The sequence below is a fragment of the Chrysemys picta genome, chromosome 3 (assembly GCF_011386835.1).
Source record: "Chrysemys picta bellii isolate R12L10 chromosome 3, ASM1138683v2, whole genome shotgun sequence".
Lineage (NCBI taxonomy): Eukaryota > Metazoa > Chordata > Testudines > Emydidae > Chrysemys > Chrysemys picta.
The window spans coordinates 126230429-126248591 of NC_088793.1; the positions used below are offsets into that span (position 1 = coordinate 126230429).

The window sequence follows — 18163 nt, forward strand, 5'->3', positions numbered from 1 at the left end:
CTGTGTGGCCAGGCCAAGCCATCTGTTAAGAACATTCTCCATATGGAAATCAGTGTATGTGAGCCAAAAATCTCAGGGTGGTTGGAACTTAGCTTTACATCGTATGTGAAATGCAATTTACTCTGGGGGATTACTAGTGTGCTGAATCAGATGGGGCAGGACCAGACTCTGAGGGTAACAGGCAGTTCTAGCCATTGCCTGTAAGATGAAGGTCTTAACCCCTCTCCTTAGCTAACATAATGTCATATATTATCTTTATATTAAAAGACATTTTTTTTTCAGTCTCATGACCAATTATTGATGATTCCATTGGTGCACAAATGACACAATTGGGACAGCATGATAGACCTTTTACCCTATAGACCAGATACATTCTGCATAGAGTTGCCAGGCGTCTGGTTTTTGACCGGAACACCTGGTCGAAAAGGGACGCTGGTGGCTCCAGTTGGCACCGCCGACTGGGCCATTAAAAGTCGGGTCGATGGTGCAGTGGAGGCCCAGGGCTAAGGCAGGCTCCCTGCCTGCCCTAGCTCCACACGGCTCCTGGAAGCGTCTGCCAGGTTCCTGCAGCCCCTAGACTCATGGGCGGCCAGGGAGGCTCTGTGCGCTGCTCCCTCCCCCAGTGCCGTCTCCGCAGTTCCCATTGGCCAGGAACCGCGACCAATGGGAGCTGCGGGGGCAGCACCTGCAGACGCGAGGGCAGTGCATGGAGGCTCCCTGGCCACCCATGCATCTAGGGGCTGCAGGGACCTGGAAGCCGCTTCCTGGGAGCCATGGTAAGTGCCGCTGGAACCCCAAACCCCCACCCCCTCCCGCACCCTAACCTTCTGCCCCAGCCTGGAGCCATCTCCCACACCCTGAACCCCTCATTTCTAGCCTCACCTGGAGCCCGCACTCCCAACCCAGAGCCGATACACCCCACTCCCCAACCCCCTGCCCCAGCCTGGAGTCCTCTCCCGCACCCCAAACCCCTCCTCCCTGGTCCCACCCCAGAGCCGGCACCCCCAGTAGGAGCCCTCGCCCCCCTCCCGCACCCCAACCCGGTGAAAGTATTGAGGGTGGGGGAGAGTGAACAACGGAGAGAGCGGGGATGGTGCAAGCAGGGACAGGGTCTCAGAGAAAGGGCAGGGTAGAGGCAGAGCCTCGGGGCAGGGGCAGGGCAAGGGTGTTTGGTTTTGTGCGATTAGAAAGTTAGCAGCCCTAATTCTGCAGTCAGAGCTGTCCCTTGGGTATGGCAAATTGGGGTGACTGCTCTGGGCCTCGCGCTTTGGGGGGGCCCTCGGGCCGGTGCGATTGGCCGGAGCAGTCGGTCCCGGAAGTGATGGATTCGTCACCTCCATCCAGGGCCTCGCACCCCCCTAGTGATGGTCTGTCGTATGCTGTCTTCATACTGGGCATGAATTTTAAATCTCCAAGAGATCTACAAAACAAGTCAGGTTTGACCTGGTGCCTCTGCTTGCTTGCTTTCTCTGCCTCCTTGTTAGCTGCTGCTCCTTTGTTTCCCTGCTGTGCAATCAGAGAGGCAAAGAACAGGGAGCTAGGTTCCTGGCACAGGGACTCTGTCTAGTAGTTAGAGCTATAGTCCCTGGTGGCAGAGGACAGCATTGCAGGTAAAACCTCCTAACAATTCAGAAGCTTGAGTTCAAGTCCAGTATTCAGTGGGGCCCAGCAAGGAAAGATGAGATTGGCCTAGTCATCTAGTTGGAGCTGCTAGCCAGTATGGAATAGATTTAATTTATTATTTGATGTATCTCATTAGGAGGCATAGTCCCTTCAAAATTAAATATTTCAGAGCGGTATTAAAGTTATATCTAGAATGTCTAGAAACCTCTTCTCTCCAGGTGCTCTACCCTGACACTAGAAGTGTTCATACTGACAGTCCCTACTCTGTATTTCTGGTGTCTGGGTGCTCTTTGGGAAGGCCCCCTCACTTCCATCACTGCACTGAGAATGCCTTAGTTCCCCTTTGGGAGCCACTGCAAGGCCTTTCTGTTTAGTCACGTTTTTGCCTGACGAGCTGGCCTAGAAGAGATGGAGGGCACCTGATTTTCTTTGCTTGGGGGTACTTTGTGAGGACCCTTTAAATGACAATGTGTCAGCTGAGTTATTCTCTGATCTATGTGGTGTTTAATAATTATGGGCCTGTAACTGGTGGTTGTGGTAGGCCTGGTTTAAACATTAAAAATAAATCTTATAACAAGATTGAATATTTTAGCATTTTGACTGAACATGTAAACACCGGTAAACATGAAAAAATGAGTATTTTAGTACAATGCCTGTTTAGCAGGAGTATTCTGGGTCAGAACTGGTTCTATACCAGACTGACCTTTCTCCTTTGTTTGTTATCACAGGCTTTTCAGTCTATCCCGGCACCCCTTCCCAGCTCGTTGCCATGGTGCCAACAGTTCCAAGATTTCCTGCCACTTTGTTTCCTGTCCAGCTCCCTTTGGAAAACTCTTCACCAGTCCAGAACCACGGACATTTACAAACCAGTCCATCAATAACGCAGACTTCCCTTCAGAGACGTTCCCCAGCGTCCTCACCCAACAATAGCTGCTCAGAAACCTTAGGGGAGCACCTGCAACCTCCAAGTCCAGGTGGGGAATTAACCAAGGCACTGGAAATCTGCACCCAAGGACATTGTGCAAATCATGAAAGCTAAAATCTATATGATTTTTGATGATTTTTTTGTTTTAAAAGCTTTGAAATAAAGTTTTAAACTCATTTCCCCACTAGTTGGAGATGGTGGCCATGCTATTTCCAGTGCTAACCAAGTAATCAGAGGCTTCTTGATGTGGATGGAACAGAAATAAATGTTAGACTAAAATAAAAAAGTTGAGTCATAGAGTGTAGGGAACATGGTGGTTTCCAGGGGAGAGACGATAAGAAGGAACTAAGTGATATGGTTTCCAAAGGTGATAGATGCATCTGCTTAGCTAAGGAGGAAGTCTCTGTGTTAGCACTCTCTGTGTTTTCACAGAGGCACGTGGTCCTGCCTTAAAAGGACTGGGATGGAAGCTCCAGTCTGGCTTTTTTCCCCCCGTATCACACTGTGCTGTACTCATCCTCAACAGTATTTCTCAACCTTTTTGATAACAGAGACTGGCTTGCTGCCTTCCTAAACTTCAGGGAGATCTCAGGGACTGGTGCCAGTCCACAGACTGGTAGTTGAGAAACTGCTTTATAAGAAAATGAGGAGTGAGAAGGAAGCAAAGCCAAAGTGGTCAAAGAAAGTGATAGCAAGAACAAGAAATGAGAAACCAGGGTAAAGCAGGGAGAATTTATTATGGAAGGGATGCAAAAAAGTGCAAATGGTGAAGGCAATTAAATGCCAAGGGGAGAAAATGTAAATCAGACCTTTGTCCTAGCTTCCTTTAAGTTTATTGCATATCAAGACCAGCTACAGACAATGGTATGGTTTCCTTTTACAGTGGGAGACACCAAGGGACCCATTCAGCAGGGTATTTAAGCCAGTGCCTGACTTTAAACATGACTGGTTAGGCATATGCTTAAGTACTTCGCTGAACTGGGGCCTAGTCGAAATTACGATGGGTGTGTTTTGTTAGGCCCTAGACTTGAAAACTAACAACAAGTGTCAAAATGTATATAAACTAAAAAAAAAAAAAAGGTGTTTCTCTGACTATAGGGAAAGAGATCGAGTCATTATCTCAAAGTGCTGGAAGCCCCACAAGAAAACTTTCCAGACAAGATGCTCAAGAAGAGGAAATCACAGCCAGCAAAGGTGAATTACAGGAACAGATCTGAGCAATGTATTGAGTTCCTGTAAGAGAAAGAGGAAACATGCTAAGTGTGTTTTGGGAGGGGTTATGAAGAGTATTTTCTTTCTCCAGTACACTGCGCATTATGCATATTATTCTTCCTCTTAGTTTGAAAATTTTAGAGCTAGAGCAACTCATATATCAGAGAGCTCATCTTGGCACTGTTTGCAGAGTTAGGCAGGCACTATAGAAAGGCAAGGGACACAGCATGGCTCAGTGCATCGGACACAGGCTTGGAAGCCAGGAGAGCTTGGTTCTAGTTCCAGTTCTGCTACTTAACTTGCTGTGTGACCTTGAACATGCCACTTAAACAATTTGGGCTGTATCTCCATCTGGCATAAATTAGCATTGCTCTGTTTACTTCCTCTGGAGTGTGCCAGCCATAAACTAAACTACAGCTGATCCCAAGGAGGAGTAACTTACATCTCTCTGCACCAGTTCCTGGTGAATCTGATTCTTGGTAAATCACCTACATTAGGTCATTCAAGCTAAATGAAACTAGTTGTTAACCTCTATTAAACACTTGCAGATGCTTTTTCTCTAGGAGCAAAATACTCTCCCCTGTGCAAAGCTGGAGTAGCTTGGCTTGGCATTGGGGGTTGGGATGTCTGTTGGAGGGGAAAATCAAGATGTCTCCACAGGGCTTCAGTAGCGCTTGCTGTATTTGTGCTGCAAAGAGTGGACACGAGTTGCCAGCAATGTCATATTTGTGAAACATGAAGGATCAAACATAGGCTCTTCTGCTCCCAGACCACAGAATTCTGTGATTTGAACTAAAGAAGTAGTTCTCCATTGGTTGACACTAGTATTAGGCTTTTATCAAAGTGACAACCTACCAGTTGTAGTGAGTCTTGCCAGTTGGTTCAGTTTGGAGAGTGTGAGGGGTTGGCACATTTTTGTGACAAAACCTCCTATTACAAAAATGACATGCAGCTCTTTTTGTATCCATTTAGTAGGCGACATAAACAGACACACGTGAGCAGGTTTAATTCTATCCAGCAGATAGCAATGCTGTGCAATACACTTACTAGCCAGTTAATTTCAGTTTTATACATTGAACGGGCATAAATGAATTCATTTTCACTTTCCTTCTTTGTAATCATTAGATTTAGGGATTAGAGATTCTTGTGGTCTTTTGTGAGTCTCATTCTTCTGTCTAGTTAAGTTTAAAATATTCCAGGAAGCATTTTCAAACATTAAAAAATCTTAGAAGTTATAGAAAACTTGAAAAATGTCAAGTCTTTCTTCTTATGTCCCTCCTTACTGCTGTTTAGATGAAAGCCCACTAAAGGAAGAGGCTTGTCCTAATACTCTGCCTGCCATTAAAGAAGAAGAGGGAGAGCAAACTGATGAACAGATTCCCCTTTCCCCTTTTGGCATAAGGATGGACGCAAGGACTAGAAACCTGGAAGACAGGTGAGGAAAGGGTTTAGTTTGTCATTTACAATGACACAGATAAAACTGTCAGTGAACAGTTACTAGTTTTCCTCACTTTTATACACATAAAGTCCTAGGTGCTGGAACTAAGGATGCTTGGGGTGCTGCCACACCCCCTGGCTTGAAGTAGTTTCTAAATACAGGGTTTACAGTTTGGTTCAATGGCTCTCAGCACCTCCACTATAAAAATTGTTCCAGCGCCCCTGCATACAGTAAATTGCAAATGCTAGCATATCAATGGGTATCACAGACAAAGCTCCTTTCCCTATTATGAGATTAGCTTGTGTGCATGGGTGAAGGTGGGACAGATCCATGGCTCCTTGATAGGGCTGCCAGCTCCAGAGCAGAAACACCGATGACAACATTCAGTCACCTCCTAGAAAAAAAGTCAAATGGAGGAGGTGTGCTGGGAGGGGGCCAGACGCCCTGAGCACACCGGTGTAAGTGGGTGTGCAGGCTAACCAGCCAGAGAAAGAAAATAAAGTCCCAGTGATGGGCCTCTTCATATCCCTTTCACAGGGTTTCCAAACATACCAGAACAGATCAGCACAAACTACTGGGTAATAACCCCCCGAGAGGCCTTTTCAGTTTAGGACAGCTGGGAGAGGAGAGGACTGTTGTACAGAGAGCTTTGTTTTCTAAGTTGCCCAGGTAATCAAAGTCCAATTTAGCCTATTATATACAATTGATTGTAAAAGTAAAAGATGGAGACCAAGACTGGTACAAATTGGACTGTTTACATTAAAGAACTGGGATAAAGGGTCTTTAAAGCTAAAGTCACTGGCTGGCATGACTGAGCTGAATGATTCTAGAAATGGAAGGAAATGTTTGCAGTTGAAATCACCAACATGTGTTTTGATTGGATAATGATAATTGTCACCCATTGTCTGATATTGCCCATCTGAGCATCACTGAAAGGAACAATGGGATACCTGGGTTGTAAGAAGCAAGCTCTACCATTGGGGTTGCCGCCCTGTCAGATCTAGGGATCCCAGGACCCACCATGACACTGCTGGGCCTTTGTCATTCTCATCTGCAAAGACATCCTCACCAGACCCAGTTAAAGAGAGGGAACCAGATGGCATTGCTGCTTCCACTGGCTTTGGCTAAATCCTGACCAACACTTGGGATGTGAACCTGCTGTCACCCCCTCCCGAATGTCTTACTTACTTACTTCCCGCCACCCTCCCTTATTTCTCCTCTTTCCTATCTCTCTCCTTTTGCCTTTTACCTAATAAGACTGGCCAGCCGGGACAGCTCCACCTTTTGTTACACTGCTGTGAAGGACAGCTAAAAGCACAGTTAAACACCTGATGCTGGTAAAAGTTTGCCAGGTGTTCGAGTGGCTGATCTTACTGTGCTGGGCCTGTGTTTCTCTAGCAGCAAGGTTGTAAGTGAAAATCAGCCCCAGAGGCAGAAGCTGCATTTCCTATCTTTACTGTTCCTTTCTCACCCCTTTCATGTGCTTTTGCCTTGTTTTGCCTTAAAGGAAACTGGACTAGACTTATTCATATAGATTCATAGATTCTAGGACTGGAAGAGACCTCGAGAGGTCATCGAGTCCAGTCCCCTGCCCGCATGGCAGGACCAAATACTGTCTAGACCATCCCTGATAGACATTTATCTAACCTACTCTTAAATATCTCCAGAGATGGAGATTCCACAACCTCCCTAGGCAATTTATTCCAGTGTTTAACCACCCTGACAGTTAGGAACTTTTTCCTAATGTCCAACCTAGATCTCCCTTGCTGCAGTTTAAACCCATTGCTTCTGGTTCTATCCTAAGAGGCTAAGGTGAACAAGTTTTCTCCCTCCTCCTTATGACACCCTTTTAAATACCTGAAAACTGCTATCATGTCCCCTCTCAGTCTTCTCTTTTCCAAACTAAACAAACCCAATTCTTTCAGCCTTCCTTCATAGGTCATGTTCTCAAGACCTTTAATCATTCTTGTTGCTCTTCTCTGGACCCTTTCCAATTTCTCCACATCTTTTTTAAAATGCGGTGCCCAGAACTGGACACAATACTCCAGCTGAGGCCTAACCAGAGCAGAGTAGAGCGGAAGAATGACTTCTCGTGCCTTGCTCACAACACACCTGTTAATACATCCCAGAATCATGTTTGCTTTTTTTGCAACAGCATCACACTGTTGACTCATATTTAGCTTGTGGTCCACTATAACCCCTAGATCCCTTTCTGCTGTACTCCTTCCTAGACAGTCTCTTCCCATTCTGTATGTGTGAAACTGATTTTTCCTTCCTAGGTGGAGCACTTTGCATTTGTCTTTGTTAAACTTCATCCTGTTTACCTCAGCCCATTTCTCCAATTTGTCCAGATCATTTTGAATTATGACCCTGTCCTCCAAAGCAGTTGCAATCCCTCCCAGTTTGGTATCATCCGCAAACTTAATAAGCGTACTTTCTATGCCAATATCTAAGTCGTTGATGAAGATATTGAACAGCGCCGGTCCCAAAACAGACCCCTGCGGTACCCCACTCGTTATGCCTTTCCAGCAGGATTGGGAACCATTAATTACAACTCTCTGAGTACGGTTATCCAGCCAGTTATGCACCCACCTTATAGTAGCCCCATCTAAATTGTATTTGCCTAGTTTAACGATAAGAATATCATGCAAGACCGTATCAAATGCCTTACTAAAGTCTAGGTATACCACATCCACAGCTTCACCCTTATCCACAAGGCTCGTTATCCTATCAAAAAAAGCTATCAGATTGGTTTGACATGATTTGTTCTTCACAAATCCATGCTGGCTGTTCCCTATCATCTTACCACCTTCCAAGTGTTTGCAGATGATTTCCTTAATTACTTGCTCCATTATCTTCCCTGGCACAGAAGTTAAACTAACTGGTCTGTAGTTTCCTGGGTTGTTTTTATTTCCCTTTTTATAGATGGGCACTATATTTGCCCTTTTCCAGTCTTCTGGAATCTCTCCCGTCTCCCATGATTTTCCAAAGATAATAGCTAGAGGCTCAGATACCTCCTCTATTAGCTCCTTGAGTATTCTAGGATGCATTTCATCAGGCCCTGGTGACTTGCAGGCATCTAACTTTTCTAAGTGATTTTTAACTTGTTCTTTTTGTATTTTATCTGCTAAACCTACCCCCTTCCCATTAGCATTGACTATGTTAGGCATTCTTTCAGACTTCTCGGTGAAGACCGAAACAAAGAAGTCATTAAGCATCTCCGCCATTTCCAAGTTTCCTGTTACTGTTTCTCCCAACTTCAACTACAAGAACTGCTCAAGATCATCTCAACCAACCTTTTCTCTTTTCCTCCCCACAAAGGACAGCTAAGACCATATTTAATGCCATCTAAAAGACTGTCACACATGGGTTTTGCCTATATAAAATTTTATGTAACTAAAGAGAAAGGGAACAGGATGCACCCTTCCCCCTACAACAGCCTCCTTTGCAGTAGCTTCCTCTTTTCTTGCATAATCTTGCCTAGCTCAGCTATGCGATAGTGAGGACCCAGATAACCCCTTTCGTGTCAAAGCACCCTTACACCTTGTCACAGGGAAACATTCATATTAAATAACCTAGAATTCCCCAAGATTCAGGATTGCCAACCACAAGTGTTTAAAAATAATAATAATGAGTCAGCCTCGCACACCCCAGAATGAGATTTTTAAAATGATAATTTTGGGGTTCTTTCATTTGCCTTCTGAATTTCGGGTTCAAATCTTCCACCTCTTCTCTGCAGTCTTGAGGGCTAGAAAACTGGTTTTTTTAAAAATGAGAGCTGAGATTCTCACAAAATCAGAGGACTCCTGGAGCTGAAGCTTTAAGAAAAAATACCAATATTGGCAACACTGAGATGCACACTACATACACAGATACTTCTCACGCACACTTTCTTTCACTCACTCCTCCTTCCCTGGGGCAACCCTAATTATTCCAGAAACAACTTTTAAATATTAGCAACTATGCATAGTTTACAAAGAAGCAGGGCAGCAGGAAACAAGGAAGAAAAAAGCTGACCCCTGTGGGCAAGAAGACTAGGGCTAATTTTTGCAAAAGCACCCTCCATTTTTGCATATACAAACACCTGCACACACGCTTTTCGAGCACTAGCACCTGCACACACAGGTGGTAGCATGTACAAGTGCAAAACCCATTCTTGCATACGTGTTAGAATGTATCAACTTTCACACACGGGAATTAGTGCTTGAAATGGTGTCTGCAAGTGCAAAGTTTCATGCAAACAAGTGAAAGCCCGCTTGAGGCCCTTTGAAAATGCAGTCCTTAGCTTCCTTAAGTGATTAAGCCTATGCTTAAAAAGTCACCTGGTACCTCAAGACATCTCTTGAGCATTAGCAACAATTATAGCCATAATTTTACTCTTCATTGAGCTTCAGAGAGCTCCAGATCAGGCAATAATGTCATCAGCAAGCAAGGATCATCCACCCGGAAGGAGGAAGTAATGATAAATACTGAGATGCTTTTCTAAAGCAAATTAAGAAGACCCTCCAAAAATATTTCCATATGTGTCTCTAGGCATGCTTGTATTTTCACATCTTATGATGTTTTCAAGATTTGCTTTCCCTGAGACTTCAGAGACCTTTTAAATAAGCTTTTAGATACATCCCCAGTATAATACTGAAAGGTTTACCTCTGCTTCACTACCCTGGTCTGTTATTCAGAGACTTCCATTTGGCCTTCCAATGCATTACAGACATTTTTTCTCCTCTGACAAAGTAAGGGCATGCTGTGAAATGTCGCTTTTTTTCACCAAGTATTTCAGACTTCTCCCTCTCACTGAGTTATTCTGTGCTGGAGCTGGTGCGGGTCTGGGACAAGTGCTTGGAATAAGCAGGCTGTGCAGGGTTGGAAAATAGTCCTGCTTTTGAGATTTATTTTTCCTTTAGGTATTTTCCATTTCCCAGTGTTTAGGAGAAATTTGCTATCTCTCTGGCTGTAAAATATATATTCAGGCTCACACAGGATATTTTCAAAGTGAAAGGTGGGTCCTGTAAGGATCCAGAGGGCCAGAACCCTGGTTTGTAGGGCTCCAGATGACCAATGCTGCCCTGCCACTCTCTGGCAGCTATGGTAGAGCCATGATCAATGCACTGTAAACCATGGGAGACTAGGCACCACAGGAACTGCCATCCATGGACGCCTCAGTTAGCAGTATCCCTGTGACCTCTGATTGGTCCAGGAGGAGCACTATTTAAGCATGGAGAGAGTTCCAGGAAGCTGTCTCTTCTACGAGGTGGATCACTGGTTGACTGTTATGACAGACCTTACTCCAGACCTGTCCTGCTCCCTTTCCTGACTCCAGCTCTAACCCTCGGTTCTGGTTCCTGGCTTTTGACCCTGGCTTCACGCACTAGGCATGGGTTCCTATGTCCTGGCCCTAATAGGTGCCAGGTTATGCCCCATTCATTGTTCTGTCACCTCCCCTTTTTAAAAAATGCAGATTACCTTTGAAATCGGAAGTAGAGGTCAGCTGTACTACAATTATAAACAAAAATAGCTGGGAAGTCATTACATTTGATGCCATCTTATTCTTTGCCTAGACCAATCAGACCAGGAATTGGTGTAAGACAGAAGACTTTTGAAGAATTTGTTGAAGAACAACTTAAAGTAGATTCTCAAATAACAGAAAACCACCAGCAGGTACTGTGTTATTGGCTGTATTGATGAAACTGTTCAGCTTGTTTCTACAAGTCCCTATGGGCTTAAGTGGTACATGGGCCTTGTTCTGGCTCTTTGCACAAGGGTGAATTTCTCCCCTCACCTGTTAATAATGCTAGAGGGGCCTAGACGAGGTTCCACAAATTAAAGTTGTGTCCCCAGAAATGCACTGTTTGCCTATGATATTGCTGACATTTTGTGGGCTGTTTAATATTCACAGTATCCTACTCATCTAGGTACTTCATGGCCTATATTCTAGCCTCCTCCAGTTTATTTAAACTAAATTAAATCTCAGGATGGCTCTGTTATTCCATTGGTCACCGTTCCCTATCCTAAAACTGGTGGTGTTTGATAATCATGTCCCTCTGCTTTTTGTCTTTTCTAATGTGAATTTAGTGCTGCATTCTGCCCAGTGCTGAGCATGCTGGTCCCAATCCTGCAAATTAAGCACATGAGTAATCCCATGTGCTTAATCAGTGAGATTGCTCACATGCTTAAAGAGCAGCATGTGCTTAAGTGCTTTGCTGAACTGGGGCCAGCACCTTGGGCAGCATCAAACCCTTAATCCTGGTGACATGTTCTGATTTGGCTGCCCTGAAGACAGATCTTCAAATAATTCACAGAACAGGTATATCTTGGACACTAACAGTCCAGACTTCTCACATGCCTTATTGACATTGAACTCCAAATCTGTTCTGGATGAGCTATGTGGGAATGGGGGTGAGAAGACACATCATTTTCCAAGGCTCGTTAAGTCCTTTATGCTGAGACTGACAGCAAGGGTACAATGTGGATGGAGCCAGATTTTCAACAGCGCTCAGCACACTGGATGAGTGTCACAACGGGAGCCACTGGGTGCTGAGCACTCTTGAAAATCTGGCCCTTAGTGTCAAATGTAGCAGTGGCTTTTGTCCACTTGAAATTGGGGTGACTGAGACCTGCATTTTATCTTCAATCCTGTCTACCAGCTCTGCCACCTTGCTATATTTACTGACCTGGAAGACATACAATTCAGTATCAAACGTTTGGAAACCCAGAGCAATCGATTCCTGTTTCCTCTTTGTCCACCAACAAAGTAACGCACAAACTCAAACTGATACATTATCTTCCTTTCTATATGATATTACACAAAACAGTCATACTTGCCTTAGCTGCAGGCAAACTTATCTCATCCTTAGGGGCTGTTCTTCTTTTTTCCAGTACCATATTTAGTAACACTAGAGATAACACAGAAGGAAATAAGTTGTTGCGAGTCATTTAGTACTTCCATTTGCATAAGGGATAGCTAGTATGTAAGTGCTACTGAATAAAATGTGAAATAGTAGTAGAAATTAGGGCCAAAATTTTCCAACTTGGGTGCCTAAAATTAGGCACTTAAATCCATATATAGGCACCTAAATTAGTGGCTGATTTTCAGAGACGCTGAAAAATCCAAAGTCAGTCAGAAGCCCAGCGCCTCAACAACTGAAATCAGACTACTAATATAGGTGCCTCATTATGGATTTAAGTACTTTAACTTTAGGCATTCAAGTTTGAAACTGTTAGCCTAGTGTAATATGATTAATAAGTGTGGACATCAGAAAAAATTGTTACAGAAAATACATAAATCTAAGGAGTTGAACCAGACCCCTTTCTTTTAACTCCAAACACACAGGCCTCTACCACTTGAGCTAAAGGAGAAGCCCCACAGCTGCTGCTGGTAGTTCTCATATCCTCTCTGGGGGCTAGCTATGATTCATTTGCAGTCACCTAAAGCCAGTACTATAGATTAGGCTTCTGGTGGCCCAGTTAGGTTTCTTATTGAATCCTTTGCTTGTATTATCATGTGTGAACCTTTGCACTGGGTGAAGCCACTGTGCTTTCTGAATAATAGAGCACTTAGGGCCATAGCCTGTCTGGAGCCACATGACAGCTCTCACTCATAGCAATGACGTGGATAAGACTTCCCTGCAGGCACCGAGGACGCCTAAAAATAAAAATTCTTTACTTTTGCATTTGCAGTGTAGTTGTAGCCATGTCGGTCCCAGGGTATTAGAGAGGCAAGGTGGGTGAGGTAATATCTTTTATTGGACCAACTTCTATTGATGAGAGAGACAAGCTTTCGGGCTACACAGAGCTCTTCTTCAGGTAGCGTGAAAGCTTGTCTCTCTCATCAACAGAAGTTGGTCCAGTTAAGAATATTACCTCACTCGTCTTGTTTCTCTAGGTTTTGTGTGGTAGTTTCCACCCCCAGATAACTTTAAAAATATTAATTGATCCATATAGTACTCTTGTGAGTTAAGTGTATTACAAATTGGGACAATCAGATAGAGAAGGTAAGCGGCTGACCAAGGTCACTGCGGAAATCAATATCACAGCCAGAACGCAGACGTTTCTGGCTCTTAGTCCAAGACTCAGTCCACTGGACCTCACTCCTCTCTCTCTTGGGGTGCAAAGCACAGGTAAAGGAGGATGAATTTCTCCCTCCTCTGAGCTGGAAGTGGGTATGAGTCACCTTTTCACTCAGGCCATAGCTGCTGGTACAGTGTATGGGCCGTAGTAACAGCTGTAGCTTGCTGTACAGCATCTCTTTCCTTGTGTACACACACAGTTTTGTGGTCCAGTGGATCAGTGCAGTCTGAAGATCTATTGTCCATGCCACCATTCTGCTGTCTACCCACAAACAACCCTAGTCTTGCTTCCACAGCACACAGGGATGTGGAGGCTTCTGCTTTCTGCTTCTTGCTTCCCATCATAACATATTGTTTCTGTCAAGCTTTGGGTCTTCTGTGGCATGGAGGGTGTATGGCCTTTTTAGCGCTTAAAGGACACATTTTGGGTTTGAAAGTTTTTATGGTGTCATGTGTAGTTCTTGTTCAATTCAGATATCTGAACAATAATGCACATTAGAACAGATGTGACATGAGGTTAACAGAAAGAGTAAACTATCTTAGTTTAGTGATAAGCACAATACAGAATCTAGAAGGTTCTTATAAATCTCTCACAGGGTTGGTTAAGCATCAGAAGAAGAGCTGGGCAGGAAATGGTTCTCCTGTCCAATGACAGTTTTCAAGATTGCAACATTTTTTCCCCAGTCTGAATCAGGACAGAAAGTTGGACTCTCAAAAATGTTTATGAATTGAAAATAAATTCTGTTTGGGTCAATCAAAACCTGTCATTTTGATTTTGACCATTTTTATTTTATTTTACTTTTTTTTACTCTAATTAGCGTAAATTTCTGTGCAAAAATTGTTTTGAACCAGAAAACAAGAAATCTTTTATTTTGAAAATATCAACATCTTTTTTTTAAACAAAAATTTTTTGAATTGAAAAATGCATGGAATCCAACTACTTCCTGTGAAAAGTTTTGGTTTCAACAAATTGGCATTTTTTCAACAACAACAAAATCTCCTCTCTCTCCCTGCTCAAAATTCCTGACCCGCTCTAATCAGAAGGCTCCTTAGCCTGGTAATTTTCAACTATGCAAACTGTCAAGTGCTGACCTATTGTTTACAGCTAGGTTTTCCAGTTCAAATAAATATAATTAAAACTCAAGTGAAGAAAAAATCTGAGACCACTTGCTGGGAATTCATCCCTGGGTGTGTGAGATTTCAGAAAAAGGTCAACTTTAATATAATTCAAGGAAAATTATCCTTATAAACAGATTATTAAAACAACTATTTTCTCCTCTTAAATATTATCTATTAATTTATCTATCAGTAAGCATTCCAAAATTGACAAAATAATCACCACAAACCAGAACGTTGTACTCTATATCACTAAACCAGAATAGAATAACATTTGGAAACTTCAAGGTGATACAGTATACAGTATACATTCCTCAATCAATTCAGGTACTACTATAAAAATACAAGTAACGTAAGAAAACTTTTTTTTTTAAAGATTATCTAGATTTATAGAACTCAAACTACTTAATACCATAAACCTTTTCACTACACCGTTTAGTGCTGTCCATATGACATAAAAGCAAAGGTGTTTACGTTAATAAATTTCACTGGCCTGAAATTAAATAAAGGAGAATTCTAACATCTCTCAGAATTTTTGGGAGGCTTTTGCCAGATCACATCAGCACAATAGCAGGCATCCATGGTTCACTTTAATCTGAAATTCTGGGAAATCTTAGTATTTCTTTCTACATGGAAATGTAATAATAAAATGAAGTAGTGAATTATTTGGTATGTAATGCATAGTTATATTCATTACATTCGTCTATCATTCTGCCTTCTATGATATCCTTTATTTGTTTCCTGTCTTTCAATTCTGTGCATGTTGAGAGGGATTTTCAAAAGTTCCAAAATTACTTAGGAACACAAGTCCCATTGACTTTCAGTGGGACCTGTGCTCGTAAGTGATTTAGTTACTTTTGAAAATTCCACCCATTATCACTCTGTATTTCCCCAGAGTATAGTAATTCAAGATGTGTTTTAAAAGTAAACTGACCCGGCTTTAAAAAAATACAGCACAAAATCCTGTTTAAGATCCTCTTTCCCCCCAGTGCAAAAGGGCCATCACTTGACCTAAGCACCACCGGAGGCCTCAAAATAGAATTTTAGTGGGACTTAAGTGATACAGAAAGGTCTGGTCCTGTCCATCTGCACAGGGATGAACGTTGCCCTAACAGAACATGGACTAAATCAACGGGACTGCTTTTGTGAATAATCTGAGCAGATTTTGGATTTAAGCGCAGACTCAAAATGTATTTCAGTGCAGTTGTTAAATTATGAGAAACAGTGAGAATCATTTGCTTGCCAGAATCTGAGTTTATTGGCAACATCTGATGTCATCACTAAACTCTTTAGTGCAGTGACTGTGGGTCAGGTTCTGTTTTCAGTTATACTGCCGGCAGTTTGTTAATTTGTCCATATACCTGAGCTTAGAAAAAGAGGACATGATTTTTTGCTAGCTTTGATGTCATCACCTGTTGCAGAGAGCACAGAATCATGAAGGCAGATATTTGCAGGTTAATTTATATATTTTTCTGTAATTTTTATTTTTTTTAAAAAGAAATGCAGGGCCTTAGCCACAAAGTGATCATTGAATGACTTTTTAACATTTTTTATACCTTTCATATGAGATATTGAAACTATTTCATTGTTATGAAAGCAGAAATAGGAAAACACTTTGATCACATGGAAATAAAAATTCTAAGATAGCTGTGCACAAGGACTGAATTAACAGGGTTACAAAAAATATCTGGGCGTTTCAGAAGTGAATTTTAACTTACGTTAACCAAATACTCTGGAAGGGTTTTTAGGACTTTCTAAAAAATGATTAACTCAAATAATACTGTTTGAACATTATCTCAGTATAATATTCCTCCCTGTGAACATTTATTTTGTGCTTTGTGACTTGAGCAGTATAAATGCTGGAAAACTAGCATTGTGTGTTTTTAAAAAGTTTTGATATAAAGGAAAATAGAGAAATGTGGCATACAACAAAGAAATTGTTTTTATTATTATGGCTTCTGCCTAATGGGATCTGATTTCTCTCTCCATTTTTGAAGAATGTCTCATAATTTAAACATAATTTTTGGTATTTGCAGAACTTCTTTGAGGCTAAAGTGACCCCTCGGAAATCTTTCCTGAAACGTGGAGAAGGCATTGCAAGGCTGGAAAAAAATAAAGAGAACCTTGTGAAAGAACAAGCCAAACATCCCAGAAGAGTTAGCTTCGATTGCCAGAATCTCTTCTCTTTGCCTCGCCAACAGGATGCAGGAAAATTACAGCTGGGGAAACATTTAAATCGTTTACATCGACGGGCCAGCAGCCCCACGGTGTTGCTCTCTAATGAGAAGAATACAAATTGCACTGTCTCCATGAGTGAAATAAAGGCTCAGGTTGACAGTAAGGCAAGAGATCCTGAGCAATGCCCAGAAGAAAGAGGAGAAGGAGGTGGTGGAGAAGAGTGTGCAAAGGAGGATCCTGCTGTACCACTGCAGATGAACTGGGCTGAACTCCTGCAGCAGTGTCAGGAACAAATTACTGAAATGAAGCTACAAATAGGTGAGAAAAATAAAGCTCAAAGTACTGATTCTCTAGGACATTCAGACAAAGCAGACAAAAGTTCCATGGAGTCTACAGTTCAAAAGGACCTAGATATTGTGGATCAGCGTGTGAGGGGTAATCTAACTCAGAGAGCAGAAAAGCCCTTGGAAATCCTTCAAGAAGGTGCTAAGCTTCAGAATTTAGAAGGAAGCCAAACCAAGCAGATGGATTGGAGCACAAGCCTCAAATTCACACCAGATGTGAAAGGAATTAGCAGTTGCCACAATGAAGATTACAGTGTGAGCAAAAGCCCAGAGACCCAAAGAGGAACCATCACTGGGTTTAAGATGGTTAATGACAGAATAATGAAAGTTACCCACAAATCAACTCAAGGCATGGACAGGAAAAAGAATATCACATCTGTCAGCCACCAGCAAGAGTGGCAAAGCAATAGAAGTGCTGCCAACAGGTTGAATGCTCAACCTTTGTCTAGTGGGTCAGGCTGCACATCCACTGACAGTGAGGATGACCCCAAATCTTACTGCACTCAGTCTCCCACAACGCACATGCCTCAGAAAGCAGGTCGCACAGACAAAAATTTGGATCTCTCTGATGCTGATTATGCTACTGATGAGCCCAGTGGAGCAGAAGAGCTGGCCCTGAAAAAGCACACCAAGCCACCTCCAAAGAAACTGGGTGCTCAAGAGATAAAAGGCAAGCAGGATCTCTCCCTCAGCACAAGCAGCAGTGAGTCTGGTAACAGGGTTGCCAGGCTGAAAGGAAACAAGGCTTGCTCTTCTCTTCGAAAGTCTCCCTTTCGGTCCCCGAGATCTGCGAGAGGTGGAAGAGAGCTTGAGCCAAGGAGTGAGAGTAATGTTGGGGATGTTAAAAATGTAGATCTGCAGTCATCACCCTCCACATGTGATCTGGTGGCCAGCCTATTCCCTGCGTTCAAAAGTAAAGAAACCCTTGCAGAGGAGAGGGCACAAAGAAAACCAGTTCTGGGTACGCTAGGTAAGGGCTAAGTAAAACTTCTTTCCCCATGTCAGTAGAAGTTGAATTTTTCTTGGTTTATAATGATTCTACACCAGTGGTGAAAGTAAAATTCATTTCGTACCAGTACGCTGCACTCATGGGAGGGACACAAAGGGGAGGCACCAGCTAAAGGGGGGGGGCACATGACACCCCACGTGACTTCTCCCTGCCCCACCCCTAGCCCAGGGCCCCATGCTCTCCCGGTGCTCTCCCCTCCCCATGATCCAACCCACGTTACCTGGGGGGGCAGGCCTCTGTCCTCTTCCCGCT

The 18163-nt window shown here is 43.0% G+C and overlaps 1 protein-coding gene across 2 annotated transcripts in view; it reads left to right on the forward strand.

Moving 5' to 3' along the window:
- LOC101949683 (centromere protein J-like) overlaps positions 1 to 18163 on the forward strand; it is a 69335-nt gene that overhangs the window by 21782 nt on the left and 29390 nt on the right. For both annotated transcript variants that reach the window (XM_065588922.1, XM_065588921.1), the window contains exons 6-10: positions 2352 to 2597; positions 3647 to 3742; positions 5054 to 5195; positions 10757 to 10856; positions 16417 to 17872. In XM_065588922.1, coding sequence (XP_065444994.1) covers positions 2352 to 2597; positions 3647 to 3742; positions 5054 to 5195; positions 10757 to 10856; positions 16417 to 17872 — 2040 coding nt within the window. The remainder of the gene's footprint in view (positions 1 to 2351; positions 2598 to 3646; positions 3743 to 5053; positions 5196 to 10756; positions 10857 to 16416; positions 17873 to 18163) is intronic.